The 18,565-nt window shown below is 43.4% G+C and overlaps 1 protein-coding gene across 1 annotated transcript in view; it reads left to right on the forward strand.

The window, feature by feature from the left end:
- Nucleotides 1-14,680, forward strand: part of Trim66 (tripartite motif containing 66) — a 42,531-nt gene extending 27,851 nt beyond the window's left edge. Inside the window, exons 11-20 of the mRNA XM_058576888.1 lie at nucleotides 2,166-2,687; nucleotides 2,840-3,032; nucleotides 4,466-4,526; nucleotides 4,973-5,147; nucleotides 5,480-5,769; nucleotides 6,250-6,376; nucleotides 6,703-6,777; nucleotides 7,222-7,374; nucleotides 7,812-8,030; nucleotides 8,773-14,680. Of these exons, the coding sequence (XP_058432871.1) occupies nucleotides 2,166-2,687; nucleotides 2,840-3,032; nucleotides 4,466-4,526; nucleotides 4,973-5,147; nucleotides 5,480-5,769; nucleotides 6,250-6,376; nucleotides 6,703-6,777; nucleotides 7,222-7,374; nucleotides 7,812-8,030; nucleotides 8,773-8,832 (1,875 nt within the window). The 3' untranslated portion in view covers nucleotides 8,833-14,680. The remainder of the gene's footprint in view (nucleotides 1-2,165; nucleotides 2,688-2,839; nucleotides 3,033-4,465; nucleotides 4,527-4,972; nucleotides 5,148-5,479; nucleotides 5,770-6,249; nucleotides 6,377-6,702; nucleotides 6,778-7,221; nucleotides 7,375-7,811; nucleotides 8,031-8,772) is intronic.
- Nucleotides 14,681-18,565: the final 3,885 nt, after the last annotated feature.

The raw sequence follows: 18,565 nt of genomic DNA on the forward strand, positions 1-18,565 counted from the left end.
TTGGTTAAGATTTAGAATAAACAGTCATGTAGTGCTATGAAATTTTAGGTGTAGCACATTAATTCATTTTTTCATTCAGGCACTGCTCTTGGCTTTAGAAATACAAAACAGACAAAATTCATGCCCTAATAGAGTTCACTGTTTGGCAATGGGAATCAAATTAATTAAATGCTATCACAAATTGGGATATAAGACTAAAAGTACAAGGACAAGGCATTATGAGAACATAAAAGGTGTGTAGGGTGGCCTGGTCTGGACTTGAGAATGAAAGAAGGCTTTGTTGCAATACTGGCAACTGAGCTGAGTTCTACATGATTGTGGAACAGGGTACAGGGGTGGGAGAATATTCACAAAGGAAGCAGTCTTTCTAGAGTGGGCGAGGGCTGGGGGTGCTTGAATGATACAGGAATTGAAGATAATGTCTGAAGATAACGTCTGGAGCTCAGAGAATGGGGAGTGGGTTGTAGTATGGGCTGTGACTGTAAAGGAGAATGTCAGAACATAGACCCTTGGGAAACTGTTAAGCATTTTTATATTCATTCTAAGAAGAGTAGAATGCACTGCAGGGTTTTATGAAAAGGAATGATGATCATATGCATGTTTTAAAGTATTTCTTTACTGACGAGGCCATGCCTGTTGCCTAGGGAGCTATGAAAGTAGGTGAGGCTAGTGAACCATGAGTAGAGAGAGGAATTAGTAAGTATATCTGAGAGATATTTAAGGCAGAACTGATGGGCCTGCTTTTAGCTTGGGTGAGGGAGGAGGGGTATACCATTGATACCTCCCACCTGGGATCTGACTTGCAGAGCTGGGTGACTAGGAGTGACATTCACTGAGATGAGGACAGTCTTTCTTCACTATGAAGTGGTTTTATTGAATTTATATTGAAACTTGAGAATGTATTCAAAGTGTTTATTTTCCTAAGGAAATTTGAATTTTTCATATATGGGGAAAAGAATGACAGACTTGGAAAGCTGATTTTAGAAGCTTAGAGATGCTTATTCCTTGTTTTCCCTTTAATATTTTAAATAGTTAAATTGCTATTTATTTAGCATTAAAAAAACAGAACTTATAAATTCATGAAGGTTAGATTTAGACTAGTCTCTCTCCTGCATCAAATGTTTATTTAATCAGAAAAGCTAAATAGATTCAAATGCAGCAGTCTATATATTTTTTATTTCTTTTCATCAACCCTTTAGTTCTCTTCTCCTTGGGTCATTCAGTAGTTTTATATAAGAAAAGAACTTTTGGAGCTGGAACATTATTGCTTCATTCAGTGATTTACATTCCCTCAATTTGGGGGAATGTCAGTCAACTTCCTTTGCTTTTCACTGGGCAAAAGATTGGCTACTGAAGGCCTTAGCTTAATGACTCTGGGATTGCTGATGGCAAAAATGTCTAGGATCATCTTAAGTTAGTTGCTCACAAGTTCCCTTTCTTTGACTTGGAATGTCTTTGGCAGGTATATTAGGGCTAGAAAAGACCTTCAGATATCTTAGTTAAAGCTTTTATCAAATGCTGGTGGTACTTGGAGTTGATTTGAAAAAGCATAGAAGAGGCCCTGGAGTTTACCCATGTTCTCCAGGCTGATTGGGACTCCCTCAGCGTTGGCATCCTCTCAAAAAAGAAGTTCTGAGGCAGATCAGAATTTGAGCCGTCTTAACCTCCCATCACTTTTATGCCAGAAACTAAACTTTAGAACACCTTGAAAGGAAAAGAAATCACCAGTGGTATAGTAAGAGGGGAATGTGAAATTAGAGGGCAGTCTTGCTGACTGACTCTTTGCTTAAGCACAGAAGTGAAGGTGGGAGAGGTGGTTAATTGATTGATTGATTGATTGATTGATTGTGTGTGTGTGTGTGTGTGTGTGTATGTGTCTACCTTAGGTCAAATGGTAGGCTTTCTCTTTCTCACTGTCTGTTCCCTACCTCCACCCAATACCAGTGTCCTCAGCCTGTGCCTCCCTCTCTGTGTCATAGCCTAAGAACTTCCTTGGTGTCAAGGATTTGAATAGAAATTCATGTGCTGCCCAAGTTCCCCATCTCTCTTAGGCTTAGAGGCCAGAGAGGAATCTGAGCATGGGAGCTCTTGTGGGCTGGATCTCCCCTCTCCCTCCTGCCATTCTCAGCTAACAGCCTGACTACCCTTTGTCTCTGTTCCTATAGAACTCCACCTCGGTGAGCATCATGGGCTTTTCCAACACTTTGGAGATGGAGTTGTCATCTACCAAGCTGGCAAGGACCCTAGAACCACAGGTTCAGAGTGTGAGAAGCCTGACACCTGGCCCTCCTCAGGCGATACCCAGTCTGCTGAGTGGCCCCCCACAAGCTGTGTCCAGCCTGACGAGTGTTCAAAATCATACCATGCCCAGCCCGACAGCCAGTCATCTACAGGTCATACCAAGCCTTGTGCATGGCACATTCCAGTCCATGCCCAACATGATGAATGAGACCTCCCCAGCCATCATAAGTCTAGCAAGTGACCATTCTCAGGCCAGGCCCAGCCTACTGTCTGCTCACACCCAAGCTGTGCCAAGTCTAGTGACTTGTCCTTTGAAGAGCATGCCCCTGGTTTCTGACATGCAGCTGGAAACTGGATCCACTTCCAGTCCTGATCCTGGCCGAGCCGTAGAGAGCCTATGCCCCAAGGATGGAGTTGACCCCTCCCTGAGAAATGCCCTATGTAAGGTAAGTCATAGGGAAATGTCAATTAACCTCTTCTGCTTGTCACTGAGTAAAAACTTGGCCACTGAAGGTCTTATCCTGGCTTTAGCTTAATAGCTCTGGGACCACTGATGGCAAAAATTCTTTGATTCTTTTTGTCTTTTCTTTTTTGGAAGATGGAAAGTGAGGATTCCTCTCACTTTACTGACTCAGTGGGACAAGGCCCCATGGCCCCTGGGCTGGATGTGCCCAAAGACTTGGCTATTACCTCAGAATTAGAGGAGCCAATTAATCTCTCTGTGAAAAGACCTCCCCTGGCACCGGTGATCAACACATCTAAAGCTCTACAGCAGTACGGGAACCCACAAGGTGAGACTCAAGTAAGAAGCCTGCCTTCATGTTGACCATAGACTTGTGCAGATGGACTAAGCACGTTTAGGTGAAGTACAGGGCAGCAGATAGGCTCTAAGCTTGAGGAGTGCTGCTTCTCTCTGAGGCTAAATGTACCTCTCCAGAAGCGAGTTCCTCTGTTCTGCTTTCCTCACTGTGGTCAGGCTGATCCATGTGGCCAGCTTTCTTGTAACATTCCCCCTGCAAAAAGTCCTGGGGTCTGGGTTGCATGTAGAGGGAGACTGGAAGAACTCACCTCAAGGTGGCTAGTCTGGGAAAAATATTATAGGTAAAAAAGCACATCTGACTTTAGAGTTGGACATACCTAAGTTAGAATACCAGCACTGTGTTTTTTATTTGATTTTGAGTGATATACCTAATATCCCAGAACTGATTTCTTTCTCTGTAAATGGAACTAATCATACTGACTTCATAGGCTACTAGGACAAATAACTGCAGAGAACTAACTTGACAACTTACTCTGTAGTAGCAAGAATTTTCCTTGTATCCAGACATACTGTGAATTTGTGTTGTTCCACATAGAAAAGAGATTTTGGAACATTGGAGATTGGCTCTTCTCAAACTGGGCTAGGCTAAGATTTGTTTCTTCTGTGGAAGGTGATTTGTTTATTTCTGCTGGTAAGAAAGTCTGGAATTGAGTACCATTGATAACTTGGGACTTTCTTAGTTCAAAGTACAATGTATGCTTAATTTGTAATGATCACTCTATTTTGTATAGATTTAATCACAGACAATGAAAGAAATATTTTCCCCTTTTTTTTCACATTGAAAGGCCAACCAAAAAATTATTGGCTCTTATTATACCCAATAATGTAACCCTGCATTTTATGTAGTTGGATTTATTCTTATGGATCCTGCTTGCCCATGTAAAGTGCCTAGGACAGTGCCCAGTGCTCACTGGGTGCTTTCAACAAGTGCTAGTTCCCTCTATTTGCCTCCACTGCTCCCTGTCCATCCATAAAGACTGTGCTATACAGGAGAGGGCTCCCTGAAGCCTCTAGCTCACAGAGTGTGAGCTGGATTCTCAGGCAGTTCTGGAATCCCAGCCCTTGACTGAAAAGGAAGAACAGAATGACTTCTCAGAGCAAGTGTTACCAGAGTACTGGAAACAAGTGATTTGTGAGCTCATTTCAAAGGTGAGAAGCTGGCCCCTCAGTGCCTGACCCAACACTCACCTGTGGGCAGCCTCTGAGCATTATCTGTGCTCATCCTTGAAAGAAGGTGGCCTCCAGGAAGGATATCCATGGTGGGATTGCCACCATTATGAATCATTACAGTGTAGGGGAACAATTATGTGATGTGTGTGGCCAGACATGTGAATAACAGATATGAGTGGAAGGTGCAGGTGACAGAGTATATCATCACAGGTATTTATTTGTCTTTTGCTTTAGAATATCAGAATTTTGAACAAAGACCCTTAGAGCTGGATAAAAAAGAGAATCAGAGCATCAGGTAACAGACTCTTGGTCAACCCCTGCCTCCAACTCCAAACAACTTTATGTCCTGTACAAGAAGTAAGCATCCTTCCTGACTTCACTAGAAGCAGAAACTTTCCTGCTTCTGTCTTCTTTGACCCCCAGGCCCTCAAGTGGGGTGTGTATCGTTGGATGTCTGGGATGATTGTGGGAGGGTGTCCTGGCTCCTGCCCCAGGAGGCATGCACTCTGTGTGTAGTCCTTGCTCTTTGTGGAGCTTCCTTCTTTGACAGGGACTACACAAAGGGCTTCCCAGTGTCTGACAGGGTCTGGCCAGGCAGAGCTGGCAAGATGTGGACCTCAGGGGGTTGGACTGAGGAGATCTTGAGTAGTTACTCAGTTGTGGGATCACAGATGAGCCTGACTTAGAGGTTGGGATCAGAGGAGGCTCTTGCTGATACCCAGGATATCTCTTTTGCCACAGAGCTTTCAACACTGAGCCCAAGATTCCCTATGTGCGACTGGAGCGACTCAAGATCTGTGCTGCTTCCTCGGGAGAGATGCCTGTATTCAAGCTGAAGCCTCAGAAAAATGATCAGGATGGGAGCTTCTTGCTGGTTATTGAATGTGGCACTGAGTCCTCCAGCATGTCCATTAAGGTACCACTTTACTATGTTTTGACCTTAAACCTTGGCCCAGTCCAGGAGTCTCTCCTTTCTCTCTGCTGCAGCTAGAATTCTGGCTCGGGGGCCTCTCCTGAGTCTCTGAGTGAGGGTGTAGCTTGGCTAGACTTTGTCCTCTGCTGTAAGGGGTCTCTGAGGTTCATAGCAGGAGTAAGCTGTCCCAGCACTTGTGGGACTTGGCTAGCTTGCAGTTCTGGAAGAAATGATTCTTATATTAAGTGCTCAGGGCTTGTCAGTCCCTCCCACTGTGTCCCTCCACATCTTGTTAGTACTGTTCTCTGACTACTCAGACTCACTTCTTCCCCAAGGTTAGCCAGGACAGCCTGCCTGATGCCATCCAGGCCCCAGGTCTGGGGGGAAGAAAGGTCACTGTCACTTCCCTGGCTGGGCAGCAGCCACCAGAGGTGGAAAGTACAAATCCTGAAGAACACAGACTCATTTCTCGAATTCCTGGAGCCAAGAAGGGTCCCCCAGTCCCGATAGAGAATGAGGACTTCTGTGCTGTGTGTCTCAATGGTGGAGAGTTGCTGTGCTGTGACCGCTGCCCCAAAGTGTTTCACCTTTCCTGCCATGTGCCAGCCTTGCTCAGCTTCCCAGGGTGAGTCATACCAATCCAGTGCCATCGCCTGGCTACCAGGGTTATCTTCTATTATTATATTATTATTCTAGGTCAGTCCCACAGAACTTCCCAGGGTGGGCCTACTCCCCTCTTCTGGGCCTACATGAAATGCAGGTCTGTGAGTTAGTGGGCCCTATATGTGCCTTCTGCACTCAGACAGGTAGATGTTGGAAATTTGGTTGACTTTCCTTCTGCCTCTGTTCTCAGCTTCTTCCTATGCAAAGACTTGTCTCTGTACTTCTTCCCTGCCTTCTTCCTAAATATTTTTTCTGGATTCACTAAATCCTGAGTTACTGAATTTCTTTCAAGCTCATTGCTAGGAAGCCATTGCCTCAAGTGAAGAGCTACAGACTCAGTTTCCCACACTGTTGCCTCGATGCTTGTCTTGAAGGAGAGGGAGAGGGAAGGGTGCTCTGGGCAATTTGCTGAAGCTTAACATGGCCTCACCTATCTATGCAGGGGAGAGTGGGTGTGTACCTTGTGTTGCAGCTTGACGCAGCCCGAGATGGAATATGACTGTGAGAATGCTCGCTATAGCCAGCTTGGAGTGCGGGTACTTCCTGGCCTGAGCACATGCGACCAGAAGGTAGGGAAAGGTCTCTAGAAACAAGGTTTTCTGCTTGGAAAAGCACTCTGTGCCTAAAAGGGGCTGAGGTCTTTCAGAAGGGTGAGACCTGCTTCTGGGTACCTTTCTTTTGGACTGTGGCTGATGATAACTTGGCCAATGGGAATTTGTGTGGTTTTCATTCTCCTGAAAGCTTTCCTCTGGCTTGGGAGTCTGAACTGTGCCTTAGTATTATGATTGGAAACCTGTGGTACAAAGCCAGAGAGTTGTTAGTTTTCTCATGTTTGATTTGATTTTTGAAATGGGCCAGAACAAAGTGACACTGTTGCCAATTATGATTTCTGCAGAAATGTGAGAAGCTGGTATTGTCCTTGTGCTGCAATAGCCTCAGTCTGCCCTTCCATGAACCTGTCAGCCCCTTGGTAAGGAAAACCTTACTGTTTCTGCTTGCTACTGTCATTTCTGCTCAGAGGGCCTAGGCCATGGGGCAGGATCATGATGGTGTACCCAGGGGGCTCAGGATTCAACCATGGGGCAGGATCATGGTGGTGTACCCAGGAGGCTCAGGATTCAACCATTGGAATAGTGACAGTATTAATTTGTGGATGGTCCCGGGGACCCTGGGGGCCATGGCCAGTCCAGTCTTTACTCTCCAGCTTGCCACAACTGCTGCTGCATCAGACTTGACTTGGCAAGTGATACATTCCTCCTATTTCTTTTTTTTATCTTCTCCATGATTTTATTCCTGCTGTTTCTCATCTTTCTTCTATTCTTTCACTTATATTCCAACTCATTCTCTGCCTCTTCTCTTATCTGTACCTCTTCTCTTCTTTCTTTTCTTCTTTTCCTCTTCTCTCCTTCCCAAGGCGCGACATTATTATCAGATTATCAAGAGGCCCATGGACCTGTCAATCATCCGGAGGAAGCTTCAAAAGAAGGACCCAGCTCATTATACCACCCCAGAGGAGGTGGTATCAGACGTGCGCCTCATGTTCTGGAACTGTGCTAAATTTAATTATGTATGTCTTTTCCATTTTTCATCTTTTCTATTACCCAGTGACCAAAGTTTATAATGGCTGAAGTGAGGGTTGGGGTATGGGGATCAGGTTTGGTTTGGAGCTGCCAGGAAGACCTAAGAGGAGTCCTGAGGTCTACTGTGGTGAGTTTTAAAGCTCTATCCCACACTCAACCCTCAGCATGGACTCAGGAGGAAGATAGAGAGGTGTTAGTAACTGGCCACTTGTGGGTACCTGTTAATGTCGCTTCTACTTTAAGAGTTGTACCAAATTGGTTATCCTGAGTCTTAGGAGAAAATGCTCAGTTCCAGACAACCCAGGATGCGATCCCAGAATAGGCCAGATAGGCTTTATGCTCTCTGTATTGCTCTTGAGGGAGGGGCCTGGAAGAGTTGGGCTGGTAGAAACAGGCCAACCACCACTGCTCTTTTCCCCATCAGCCTGACTCAGAGGTTGCAGAGGCTGGCCGCTGCCTGGAAGTATTCTTTGAGGGATGGTTGAAGGAGATCTACCCAGAGAAACAGTTTGCCCAGCCAAGGCAGCAAGACTCAGACTCCGAGGAGGTGTCTAGTGAGAGTGGATGTTCTACCCCTCAGGGCTTCCCGTGGCCCCCCTGTGTTCAGGAAGGCATCCAACCCAAGAGGCGGCGGAGACATATGGTAAAGCTTTACTGCCAGCTGGCAGGCATGTACGTGGGTGGGTGATTGGGCAGGCAAGGGGTAGCTGAACAACAGGTATAGAGCAAGCTAAAGTGAAGCTGCTTGGGTAGCACAAGAGATAGTGGTGAAAATGAACCCTCACTTCAAACCCCTTATAATATAAGGGAGGCAGGGCAGTGTGGGGCTCATTAACTCCAGTTACTAGTGAGGCTTGATGTTTAGAGAGATGCATGTGCCTACCCAGTGTTACCCAGAAAATTAGCAGCAGAACTGGGGGAGCAATGAGCTATCTTGACTCCAAGCTCAATGCTGGTTATACTACACTGTGATGACAATAAGAAGAGAAGTATCTAGTTTCAGTGCCTGATCTTTACTTTGGGTTTGAGGGAGAAAAGCAGGGATCTTTTTCAGCCTCTTAGTGTGTAGAAGGAAGGAGAGGTTTTGCTTACAGCAGAGAGAACGTCTCTGGTCCCACCTGTGTGGGCCTGAAATTTCAAGTCATTGCTATTAAATTCCTCAGAAATGTAATGTTTACGCAGTGTGCCAGGAGCTGACTAACCATCCCTGGTTATTTATGGTACTTAGCATATTAGGTATAGCGGCTTCAATAAGTTTTGCTGTTGCATTCCTAGGATAGACACTTTGACTCTAGAGAATCTGAGTCTTAACATGTGGCCTTTTCATGTTAGTAAATCCTACATATGGCTATTCTAATTCCAAATATATTTATTTTTTCTCTCAGGAGAATGAAAAAGCAAAGAGAATGTCGTTCCGCCTGGCCAACAGCATCTCACAGGTGTGAGAGCTGGAAGAGACCGAGCACTCTGGTGGCTGGTGTCCTGTCCTTTTGACTATTCCTCCCCATCCTTCAGCTTACTCTTCAGAATGTGGATGTGAGATGAGTCTTGTTGAGCTGTGTAGTGCTCTTCCTTGTCATTTGCATTTACAGCATTTATTTGGGAGCCATAGCACATCCACTACAGAGAAGATTCAGTAATAAAGAGGAAAGAGGGAGAGGTGTTCCTTGTTTCTGGAGTAATCAGATGTATGGGTCACCTTGACAAGACCATGCCTGGTCAGGCTCAGAAGGACCTAAATTCCTTGGTGATTCTCTCCACTGAGGAAAGCAGACCTTCCTCACCTTTCAGTGTCCAGGGCTCAGGAGCAGAGTATATTATCTCCTCCTGGCTCAGAAAGTAGGTAAAAGAAGGGAAGAAGTTTGGACACATGGCAGGTCTATGATCCCTGGCCCAGCATAGCCAAAGATTGTCACTGTTTACCATTGCTTGTCCTGTCAGGACAGAGGCGCCTGTCATAGGCAGAACAAGGAGGCATCTAGAGGCCACAGATCTCAATTGGTGCCTATGTAGGTTCTAACGGTTTTCAGGGTATTTATTTTTCATACCCCTTTTCCTGAAGTTGACTTAGGTGGCTGCTGTGAAGATGCTCTGGATGGTATGGCATTCTTGCCTGAGCTGGGTGGCTGTGCAAAGATATCTTAGATCTGGCTCAGATTTCACTTGCATCAAGATGCCAACTTTGGAGTCTGCCCTTTGTGCTGCTTACTTTGTGCTAATAGCACTTCCTTGGTGTCAGAACCTGACTTCCTAGAAGTGATCATCGTGCTTGTCAGTAGCTACTCCTTTGTCATCTCCATTCAGACATCTGGGTCTTGAGTTCTGCATCAGAAAGCTGTGAGGCAGCTGCTGTTTGCTTCAGATACAGAGTTCCCTGGGCAAGGAGAATGACCACACTCAGCTTACTCTGCCAGGGCTCTCTTCCTGTTCTCTCCTCCTGGCCTCTCCTAGTTCCCCACCTCTCCATATTCACAGAGCCAAAGATCAGAAGTGAGTCTCCTAACTAGCTTGCCTCCAGACTGTCCATAGCCCAGAAAAACACTCCACCATATCCTTTTATGTTGAAAGTTGGAAAAGGCCATGGGACCATCAGGAGATAGACCCAGGAATTCCTGGAGGAAGTTCTGTCAAGGGTGGAGGAGAAGAAATTTGAGAGGTGAGAAGCCAGGGTCCTTTGGTGACCCTAAAACAACTTCAGGACCTTAGTTCTCCTAGAATGCTGAAGGAAGCATTCTGGACACCATGTGAACAGGAGCTCCAGGCTGTGTCTCAAATGGATCTTCATGGTTCATATAGGGTGTTCATGAGGAAGTTGCATAAAACTGTGGATCAGGCTTCCTCCCAAGTAGGAACTTGGTTGATATTGTTGGCCTGGCCCTGAGGCAGCTCTCTCTGGCCCTATAATTGTATGGCTGCTTTCAGGGGAGGTTCAAGTTGTGGCTCTGTTTTTACTAACAGATGCTGTTTAAGGAAATTCTTGTTTGTAGGACTTTGATAATAAGCATTTTTTTAAAAAAATCAGAAACATTTCTTCTCTCTTTGTGAATTGATGGTATGTACTAGTCATTTACTTCTCCACCCAGGCTGAGATATTGTTTTCACTTCACGGCACCTTTGCCCATTGACTTGCCATTCTTTCAGCAGAGTATGCCATTCCCTCCTAAGTAGGTGGGCTGCCATAATCCTGCTTCCTAGTTTGTGTCAACCAAGTCTTTAGTACACTAGTAGGCAGGCGATCTTTGAATTTAGGTCTTGATTTTGGGGGCGACATGGCTTTCTACTTTGGGCTCTGGCAATTTCCCTCTCAATTTTTGAATCTTTTTCTCTATTTAGCTGGCTTGGCAAGGTCCCTTCTATATTTGCCTTAGTAATTCCTGTCCTTGTCCACCTTACCTTCGTGTGACCCACATTCCCCACTGGTCCTGAGAGAACTTCATGATATTTGGGCATTGGAAAGCCAGTGAGAGATGTGACAGGCTTAAACCTGATTGAGATCACTCCCCAGGATCAGTTGGAGACCACAAACTTGAAGCATAAATGTTTGGTTAAAAACTCACTTTCCCTTCTATCAATAAAGCTCCCAGCTTGGATGTGGCCTATCAAGGATCAGTTGCTAGGTCAGGAGATCTTAGTAATGTAGTGGAGAGTGTCATATTTCCTTCCATAGAGACCCTGCATGCTAAGAGGTTCCCATTAGGTCCTGAGCAGGAATGGGTGAGAAGTAGGGTGTTCTTTTTCGAAATGGTGTGAGGCCCTGGTCCATCATACCTTCCCTACAGTGGTTACCCCTGGCATTATCCTATCCCTGGATTTTCCTTGCAGTACCAACTTTCTGAGTCATAGTTTTGTCTTATTTTTTATTTTTATTTTTTGTACCAGGGATTGAACCCAGGGCGCTTAACCATGAAGCCTCATCCCCAGCAATTTTTAAAAATATGTTTTATTTATAGAGACAGGGTCTCACTAAGTTGCTTTAGGGCCTTGTTAAGTTGCTGAGGCTGGCTTTGAATTTGTGGTCCTCCTGCCTCAGTCTCCCGAGCTACTGGAATTACAGATGTGTGCCACTGCACCTGGCAGAACATGACTTTAAAAAAATTTTTTTTTTGTATATGGACTCAATGTCTTTATTTGTTTTTATGTGGTGCTAGGATCAAACCTAGTACCTCACAATTGTGAAGCAAGTGCTCTACCACTGACATACAACTCCAGCCCCAGAACATGACTTTTTATAAATTAAAAAAAAAAAATCCTACTCACCAAGAAACTGCCTTCAGAGGCTTTTTGCTAACATGCTGATCCTACATTGACTTATTCCCATAATGGCCCCATTTTGAATTCAGTCAAGCTCTTTGACCCTTGACAAAGCTGGGCATTGCAAATATAGTTAGTTCTGGGTTCTCATGGTACACCTTGGAATCCTAGAAGAGAAATTGGTTCTTGGCTTTGCCAAGAAGTGGAATAGTAGACTGGTTTTAGTTTATACAAAGGAGATTTTAGTGCAAAAATTGGTGCAAAATGAATTTGTAAAGCATTCTTCTGTAGAACATGGGTAGATTGACCCATTTTGAATTCTTTAAAAAAATTTTTTTTAGTTGTTGATAGACCTTTTTTTTATTCATTTATTTATATGTGGTGATGGGAATCGAACCCAGTGCCTCACACATGCAAGGCATGCATTCTACCACTGAGCCACAACCCTAGCCCCCCTTTCTGAATTCGAAATTGTTGCCTACACACCCTGCCTGCCTCAGGTACCCCCTTGTGGAGGGCAGCCACCAGACCCTTCTTAGGCTCTGTTCCATGTCAGCCCTGTCATCAATTAGATGGATTCTGGTTTCCTGTCTTTGCCTGGCTCCTAAGATCGAGGCTCCTTTTGGGCTTTGCTCTACTCCCTCTCTCACTCCATGAGTTTACCTATTGAACTCCTATATAAGCCTTTGCTCCTTCTAGATTATGCTTCCTCTTCTCTTACTCCCCTGATCTTGCTGCTGAAATTTCCTGCTCCTTTAGTTGATTTCATGACCTCAGCTTTCTCTCTTCTCCCAGACTTTTAGCCTTCTCTGGGATTTCTTCCTCTCTTCAGCCTGAATCCAGGGCTCATCATACGCTGATATTTTTATCAGCATCCTAAATTTTCTCATCCCCTCCAACTTTTGCTGGACCTATCAACCCTCCTCCATTTTCTGCATCAGGCTATTTTCTTCTCCTTTTTCCTGGCTGCTAAATGCGACACACTCATAATTGACAGGCCCAGTATTTATTGGAAATTCATTAACTTGTCATTACTCTTCTTTCCTATCCATGCCCTTTGTGTTAGCTCTCAGCAAAATGACTGACCTCAGTGTCTGCTTCACAGAAGTGAGATCAAAGCAAGAACTTCCTTGTCCACTTTTCTCTCTCCCTTCTATTGACCTCTGTTGGTACCTCTCCTCATTTCCTTCCCTCTTCCTCCTAGTTTTCTATTTAAAAAATCCTATTATATCCCTTCAAGGCTTTGCTCCCTCACTGCTGCTCCCACTTCCTGGGGTCTTCTGTCTCCCTCTCCTTTGGTTACCTCCAAGTACTCTGCAAGCAACCAAAGTTCTCACACGATTAATAAAAATGTTTAGGATTTGTTGTCCTTTGCACTCTTCCCTTATTAGCTAAGCTTGTTTAAAAAATACACACAGACATACACACACACATAATTTTTTTATTTGGTACTCCTATAAGCTCAGCAACTTGGAAAGATAATTTTGTTTAAAAATATATATATGATATATGTATGTGTATGTGTGTCTGTGTGTGTATATATATATATATTTATTTTACTCCTTTAATCCCAGCAATTCAAGATGATTCAAGTTTAAGGCCAGACTTAGAAACTTCATAAAACCCTGTCTCAAAATAAAAAAACAAAAGAGGCTGGGGATGTATCTCAGTGGTAAGTACCCCTGGGTTCAATCCCCAGTACAAAAAAAAAAAAAAAAAGCCAAGTCTTTTGTTGATCCTTTTGTTTCTCTTTAGCCCGCTACAGTTTTTCATAAATGTCCCAGTGACCATCTAGTTGCCAAATCAAATAAACACATTTTAGTCCTCAACTGCCTTGAACTCTCCACAGCATTTCACCCCATCCACCACTCCTCTGTGAAACACCCCCTTCACTTGGCTTTTATGATACCCCTAGTCTATAGATTATCCTTATTCTTCCCAACCACACAGGCTGAGTCTTCCTTGAAATCTAGGCAGGGAGATATATTTATGGCTGTCTGCAGTTTCTCCTCTTCAGGAGATAGTTAGGCAGGAAGAATCACAGCTGTCTGTTTTCTTTGAGTCTCTACCTTCTCCTGGACTCTGCTCTCATCATGCTAAGCATGCTTCTGAGCTCCTGCCAGGAGGGCAACATCTGTGAGTCTTTCCCTCTGTCTCTCCCATTACAGCTCGGAAATAGATTTTAGCTGTGTTTGCTAAGAGGCCCCTTCTCAATCAGCCTAAGAGTATGGATTGGATTTTGCAACATCCAAACTGGCTAAACTGTATCACCAGGCTGGTGGGCAGTTGATACCAAGGAGAAACTGCCACAGTCAATACCAAGATCAGTGAAATAGGTTTCCATGTGAGGTTCAGTTCTGTAACTAGGAGCAAAATTCTGGCAGGTGTGGGTGTCTGCTGCTGGTAACATTCTGATGGAGAGAAATGGGGAAGTACTGGAGTCCATCACTTGCCTGAGCTTAGCTGGAGTCAGTGTGATGCCCTCTAGCTATATCTTTCTTCCCTGTTGTTGACCATCACCACCTGTTGCTCCAGATATTCCTGGAGCTAGAAGCAGATTTTGATTGCTTTCTTAGAGGTAAGGAAGTGAAGCAGAAATCTGATCTGAGCATTGGAACATCTCAATTTTGGCTTTGCCAATTATAGACTGTGTGATCTTATCTATAAAGTTGGGGTGGAAGTGACTCAGAACAGTGATCTCAGTGACTATTCAGGCCACACAGGGACAGAGGGACTCTGGGGTTGGGACATAGCTAGGGGAGTCCTGACCAGGGCAGGGAAAAGGATTCACAGGCCAAATTGAGCTGCTTTGAGGAAAGTCCTCATTAGTTGGTGCTGCTTCTTGAGCCATATGCCCATTCCTTAAGCTGTACTCTTCTTGGGTATCTAGGATGAGTTCCTTCTAGGCCTTTGGTAGAAGTGGCCATTGGAGCCAGAATGGCTAGGGGCATGAGGGAGAAATATTGTAAGGGGAAGTGTAACATTTTAAAAGGACCTACACATTCAATAACAAATAAAAATAGCACTTTTCTTTACCAGCAATTGTGTCCCAGAGTGTTTTTCAGTAAAGCTTGTGGAACCTGCTGCATGGCCTTTTTGATCCTGACTCCCAACATCATTAAGAAACGGGGGGAAGCCTTTCTCTGAGGGAAGAATGAAGCTCTCTGCTTCTTATTGAATGAATACAGCCTGTTCCTCAAAATGCAGGCAACAAGTCTGGGGTGGAGTTAGGGAAATGACATCTTAGGAATGCGTACCATGCCCAGGTGCTGAATACTTCAAGAAGATCCTTTGTATGGTGATGTTTCGTATCCCTTGCTATCCTGTCTGCTCACTCTGCACTAGAGATTTCTAATGATTTTCAGAGAGTGGAGTGTCAATTTGTAATGAATATAAGGAATATTTGTTAGGACTACATGAAATCTGAACCCCTTTTCTATATTTAATGAATTCCCTACCTCAGGAGTCTTGGATGCATAGCTTACTCCTTACTACAGAAGTTAAATATACTAGATCCTTGATTTCCCAGTATGCCTTGAAGCCAGGGTACAGGTCTAGTGGTAGTGATTTAAAACAACTCAACACAAAGCACAGAGACTTCTCTCTGGTGGCAGTCATGGTTGTGGGGAGGTGGGGTTTCCATGTCAGCAGGTGCGGCAGCACAAGTTGAAGCACCTGGTGTCTGATGGCAGTGATATTTCTTTCAGCAGACCAATTCTGCACATGATTTCAAGAATTGTTCCTGGCTGCGTAGTAGCACTGATCTTAATCCTCCAGTCCTCCTAGTGATTCAATGAACTACCTTTTAATAAATTCACTATATAAGTTGGAATTGGTTTCTATTACTTACAATTAAACATGACAATGTTTAGTTGTCTTGAAGAACCTGATGAAAGTCATGGACTCACTCTTCTGCACTCCAGATCCACACATGGTACTATATAGTTCATTGGGTACCCCCACTTAGATGTCTCAGTGTCCCCCAATACACTAGCCATCTTCAGGTCCCCTTAACATATTCCTCTCATGCTCCCCATCTCAGCAGCCAGATGTGGTATCAGACAAGCCAAGGAAGTTTGTATTTAAAGGATGATCATCAGTTTTAAATCTTGAGATAAGACCCTCCCCACCTATTCCCAGGTTGGCCCCAGTACTCAACTTTCTGCTATGTTTTATCCTTATTAAATTTATTAGTACTAGTCATTCTCTGCATCCCCAGGACCCCAGAATCTGTCTACTCCTCAGTCCCCAGATTCCATAGCAAGCTGCTAGCTGAATCCATTCCCCAGAGAGTTCTACCTGCAGGTTGGTCTGCAGCATGATCCTTCATACCTGGCCTGTGGATTATCCTATCCACTAGGCAGTTTAGGCATAGAATCCAGGGAATGGGAGCTTTCAAGGGCCTACAAAAATAAGTACTGAAAAACATTACAATTAAAAATGGTAAAACAGCTGGGCACAGTGGTATACGCCTGCAATCCCAGTGGCTCAGGAATTTGAAGCAGGAGGATCTAGAGCAAAAGCCTCAGCAAAATTGAGGTGCTAAGCAACTGAGACCCTGTCTCTAAATAAAATACAAAGTAGTACTGCGGATGTGACTCAGTGGTCGAGTGGCCCTGAGTTCAATCCCTAATATCTGCCCCCCCCAAAAAAGGTAAAACATGCATAAAAATGTTAATTAAATATCTATAACTTGCAGCATTATTTTAAATCCATTCATTTTTAAGAAACCTTAGCCCAACATAAATTAAATGAACCACTCCTTACCAAATAATTTAAAAAGCAAAATTATAAACATTTCAAAAATTTGCAATAAGAACTACACTCACTACAGGCTGTGGATGCATTCTCATCTTTGATGTGTGTTGTAGGGCCTCCTAGAGGAAGAAGGCCTAGTCTCTGGGAAGAACCTCCTTATGGGCCCTGGAGCTATGCAGTAGGGAGGACTCTATCCTACAGACATGACTCCTGATGGCCTTGCACCGAAAAAAGAGCTTGTAAAAAAAAGGCCTTGTGGTAAAAAAGAGCTTGTAACCAGTCCCTGGAGACAGTTTTCCTGTTGTAGCAGAGACTGCTAATTGTTGCCAGTGTCTATTATTTTCTTTATTTTAGCAATAACCCCTACCCTCACCTTTCCCAGCCTCCTCTACAACTAGATATTGTCTTTTGCATAAGTTCTAGCTAATTGATTGTGAGAAGCAGTGATGTATTTTATTGTAGGACATTTTATGTGAAATGGATTATCTTCCAGGTCCTTTTCCTCTGCCCATTCCTCTAGACAGGAAGTTGGTTATGCTACTGGTCACATAACTTCAATCATGATGAACCTGAGATTGCTGCATTAAGTCACAACCCTGAAGGCAAATAATCATCTCAGAATTGATGTTCTTGGTAGAGATGAATGCAAGTCCTTTCAGGCAGAAAGTATTACAACTCTTAGGTTTCACACATACTAATTTCAATAAAATATGAATTCTCAACAAAAATGACACATACAAATAAACCAATATAAGTGAGAGTCATAAGGAATAACAAACTGCATGTGAGAGTCTTGATAAGGAACGGAAAATATAAAGAGAGGTTAAGAGATATGGAGGGTGAACAGATTACCTTTTAACATTGATTTAGACAGAATGGCAAATCAAGGAGAGAAACATTTGAAGAGGTAATGGTTGAGAATTATCTATAAGTGATGAATGATATGAGTTTATAGATATAAGATAAAGAAAAAAATACTAACTTAGGTAAAAATAAAAAAGAAAAAGAAACAGGCATAGTGTATTGAAACTGCAGAACACCAAAGATGAAGAGAAGATCCTACAAGTAGAAGAGGGGCATATAGTAACTCTTCCTTCCAATATTTCTAGTGCTCTTCCCCTTCTAAGAGAATGGATAGATTGCTCTACCTCATCCCCTTTATTTTAGGAATGTTATGAAACTTAATTTGATCACTGAAATGCAAGTAGAAGTGTAATGTAGGTCATGTCTAGGTTGGAAAATTTAAGAGCCAGTATTTTTTTTAATAAACAGAATGCCTTTATTTTATTTGTGTATTTTTATATGGTGCTAAGGATCAAACCCAGTGCCTCACACATGCTAGGCAGGCACTCTGCCACTGAGCTACAGCCCTAGCCATAAGAACCAGTGTTTTGTTCTCTGATTTTTCATTTTATTTCTCCCTGTTGAGGTGATTCTGAGAGCATGTATTGATACAAAGGTGCCTAAGGCTTAAGAAATCCTTGTGTACTGTGCTGATAAATGGGAAATATTATTTGGAATATTGACGTATCTGTAGCAGATTTTGAATTAGTGAGAACTTGGGTTGAGTTAATCTAATAAGGAGTGTGGATTATTAATTACTATAGCATCAACTAGCCCATAGTATAAAAGAAAGAAAGAAAGAAAGAAGAAAACCCTACCACCAACATCAACAAAAAACTTTGGTTTACTTTGGGAAAAAAGCAAACAACAAAATCTAATATCCAAGGTATTGGCTTAGGTGTGTTTGTAGTAAAAAGATTGGTATTGGTGACTAGAAAGATAGTGGTTCATGTTATGCAGTAGAAAAATATTTGGTGAAACTATGTTCTGTGATAACTTGGGAAGTGGATCATAAACAATGAATTTCAATGCTGGGGAAGAAGAAGAAAGAAAACAGAACACTAATAACATATTTTGGTTGATATTTATTAAGGTATTTCAAGACATTAGTTCAGAAACAATTGCCCTGCTTTTAAGCAGGAGTGAAAGAAAACAGAATAACCCAAAATTAAAGGATTTAGGGATTTTTTTTCTTTTGTGTACCAGGGATTGAACTCAGGGCCACTCTACCACTGAGCCACATCCCCAGCCCTATTTTGTATTTTATTAGAGATAGGGTCTCACTGAGTTGTTTAACACCTTGCTAAATTGCTGAGGCTGGCTTTG

Source organism: Marmota monax, unplaced genomic scaffold, assembly GCF_021218885.2.
Source record: "Marmota monax isolate L192 unplaced genomic scaffold, Marmota_monax_Labrador192_F-V1.1 WCK01_AAM20220418_F8-fsc00061, whole genome shotgun sequence".
Lineage (NCBI taxonomy): Eukaryota > Metazoa > Chordata > Mammalia > Rodentia > Sciuridae > Marmota > Marmota monax.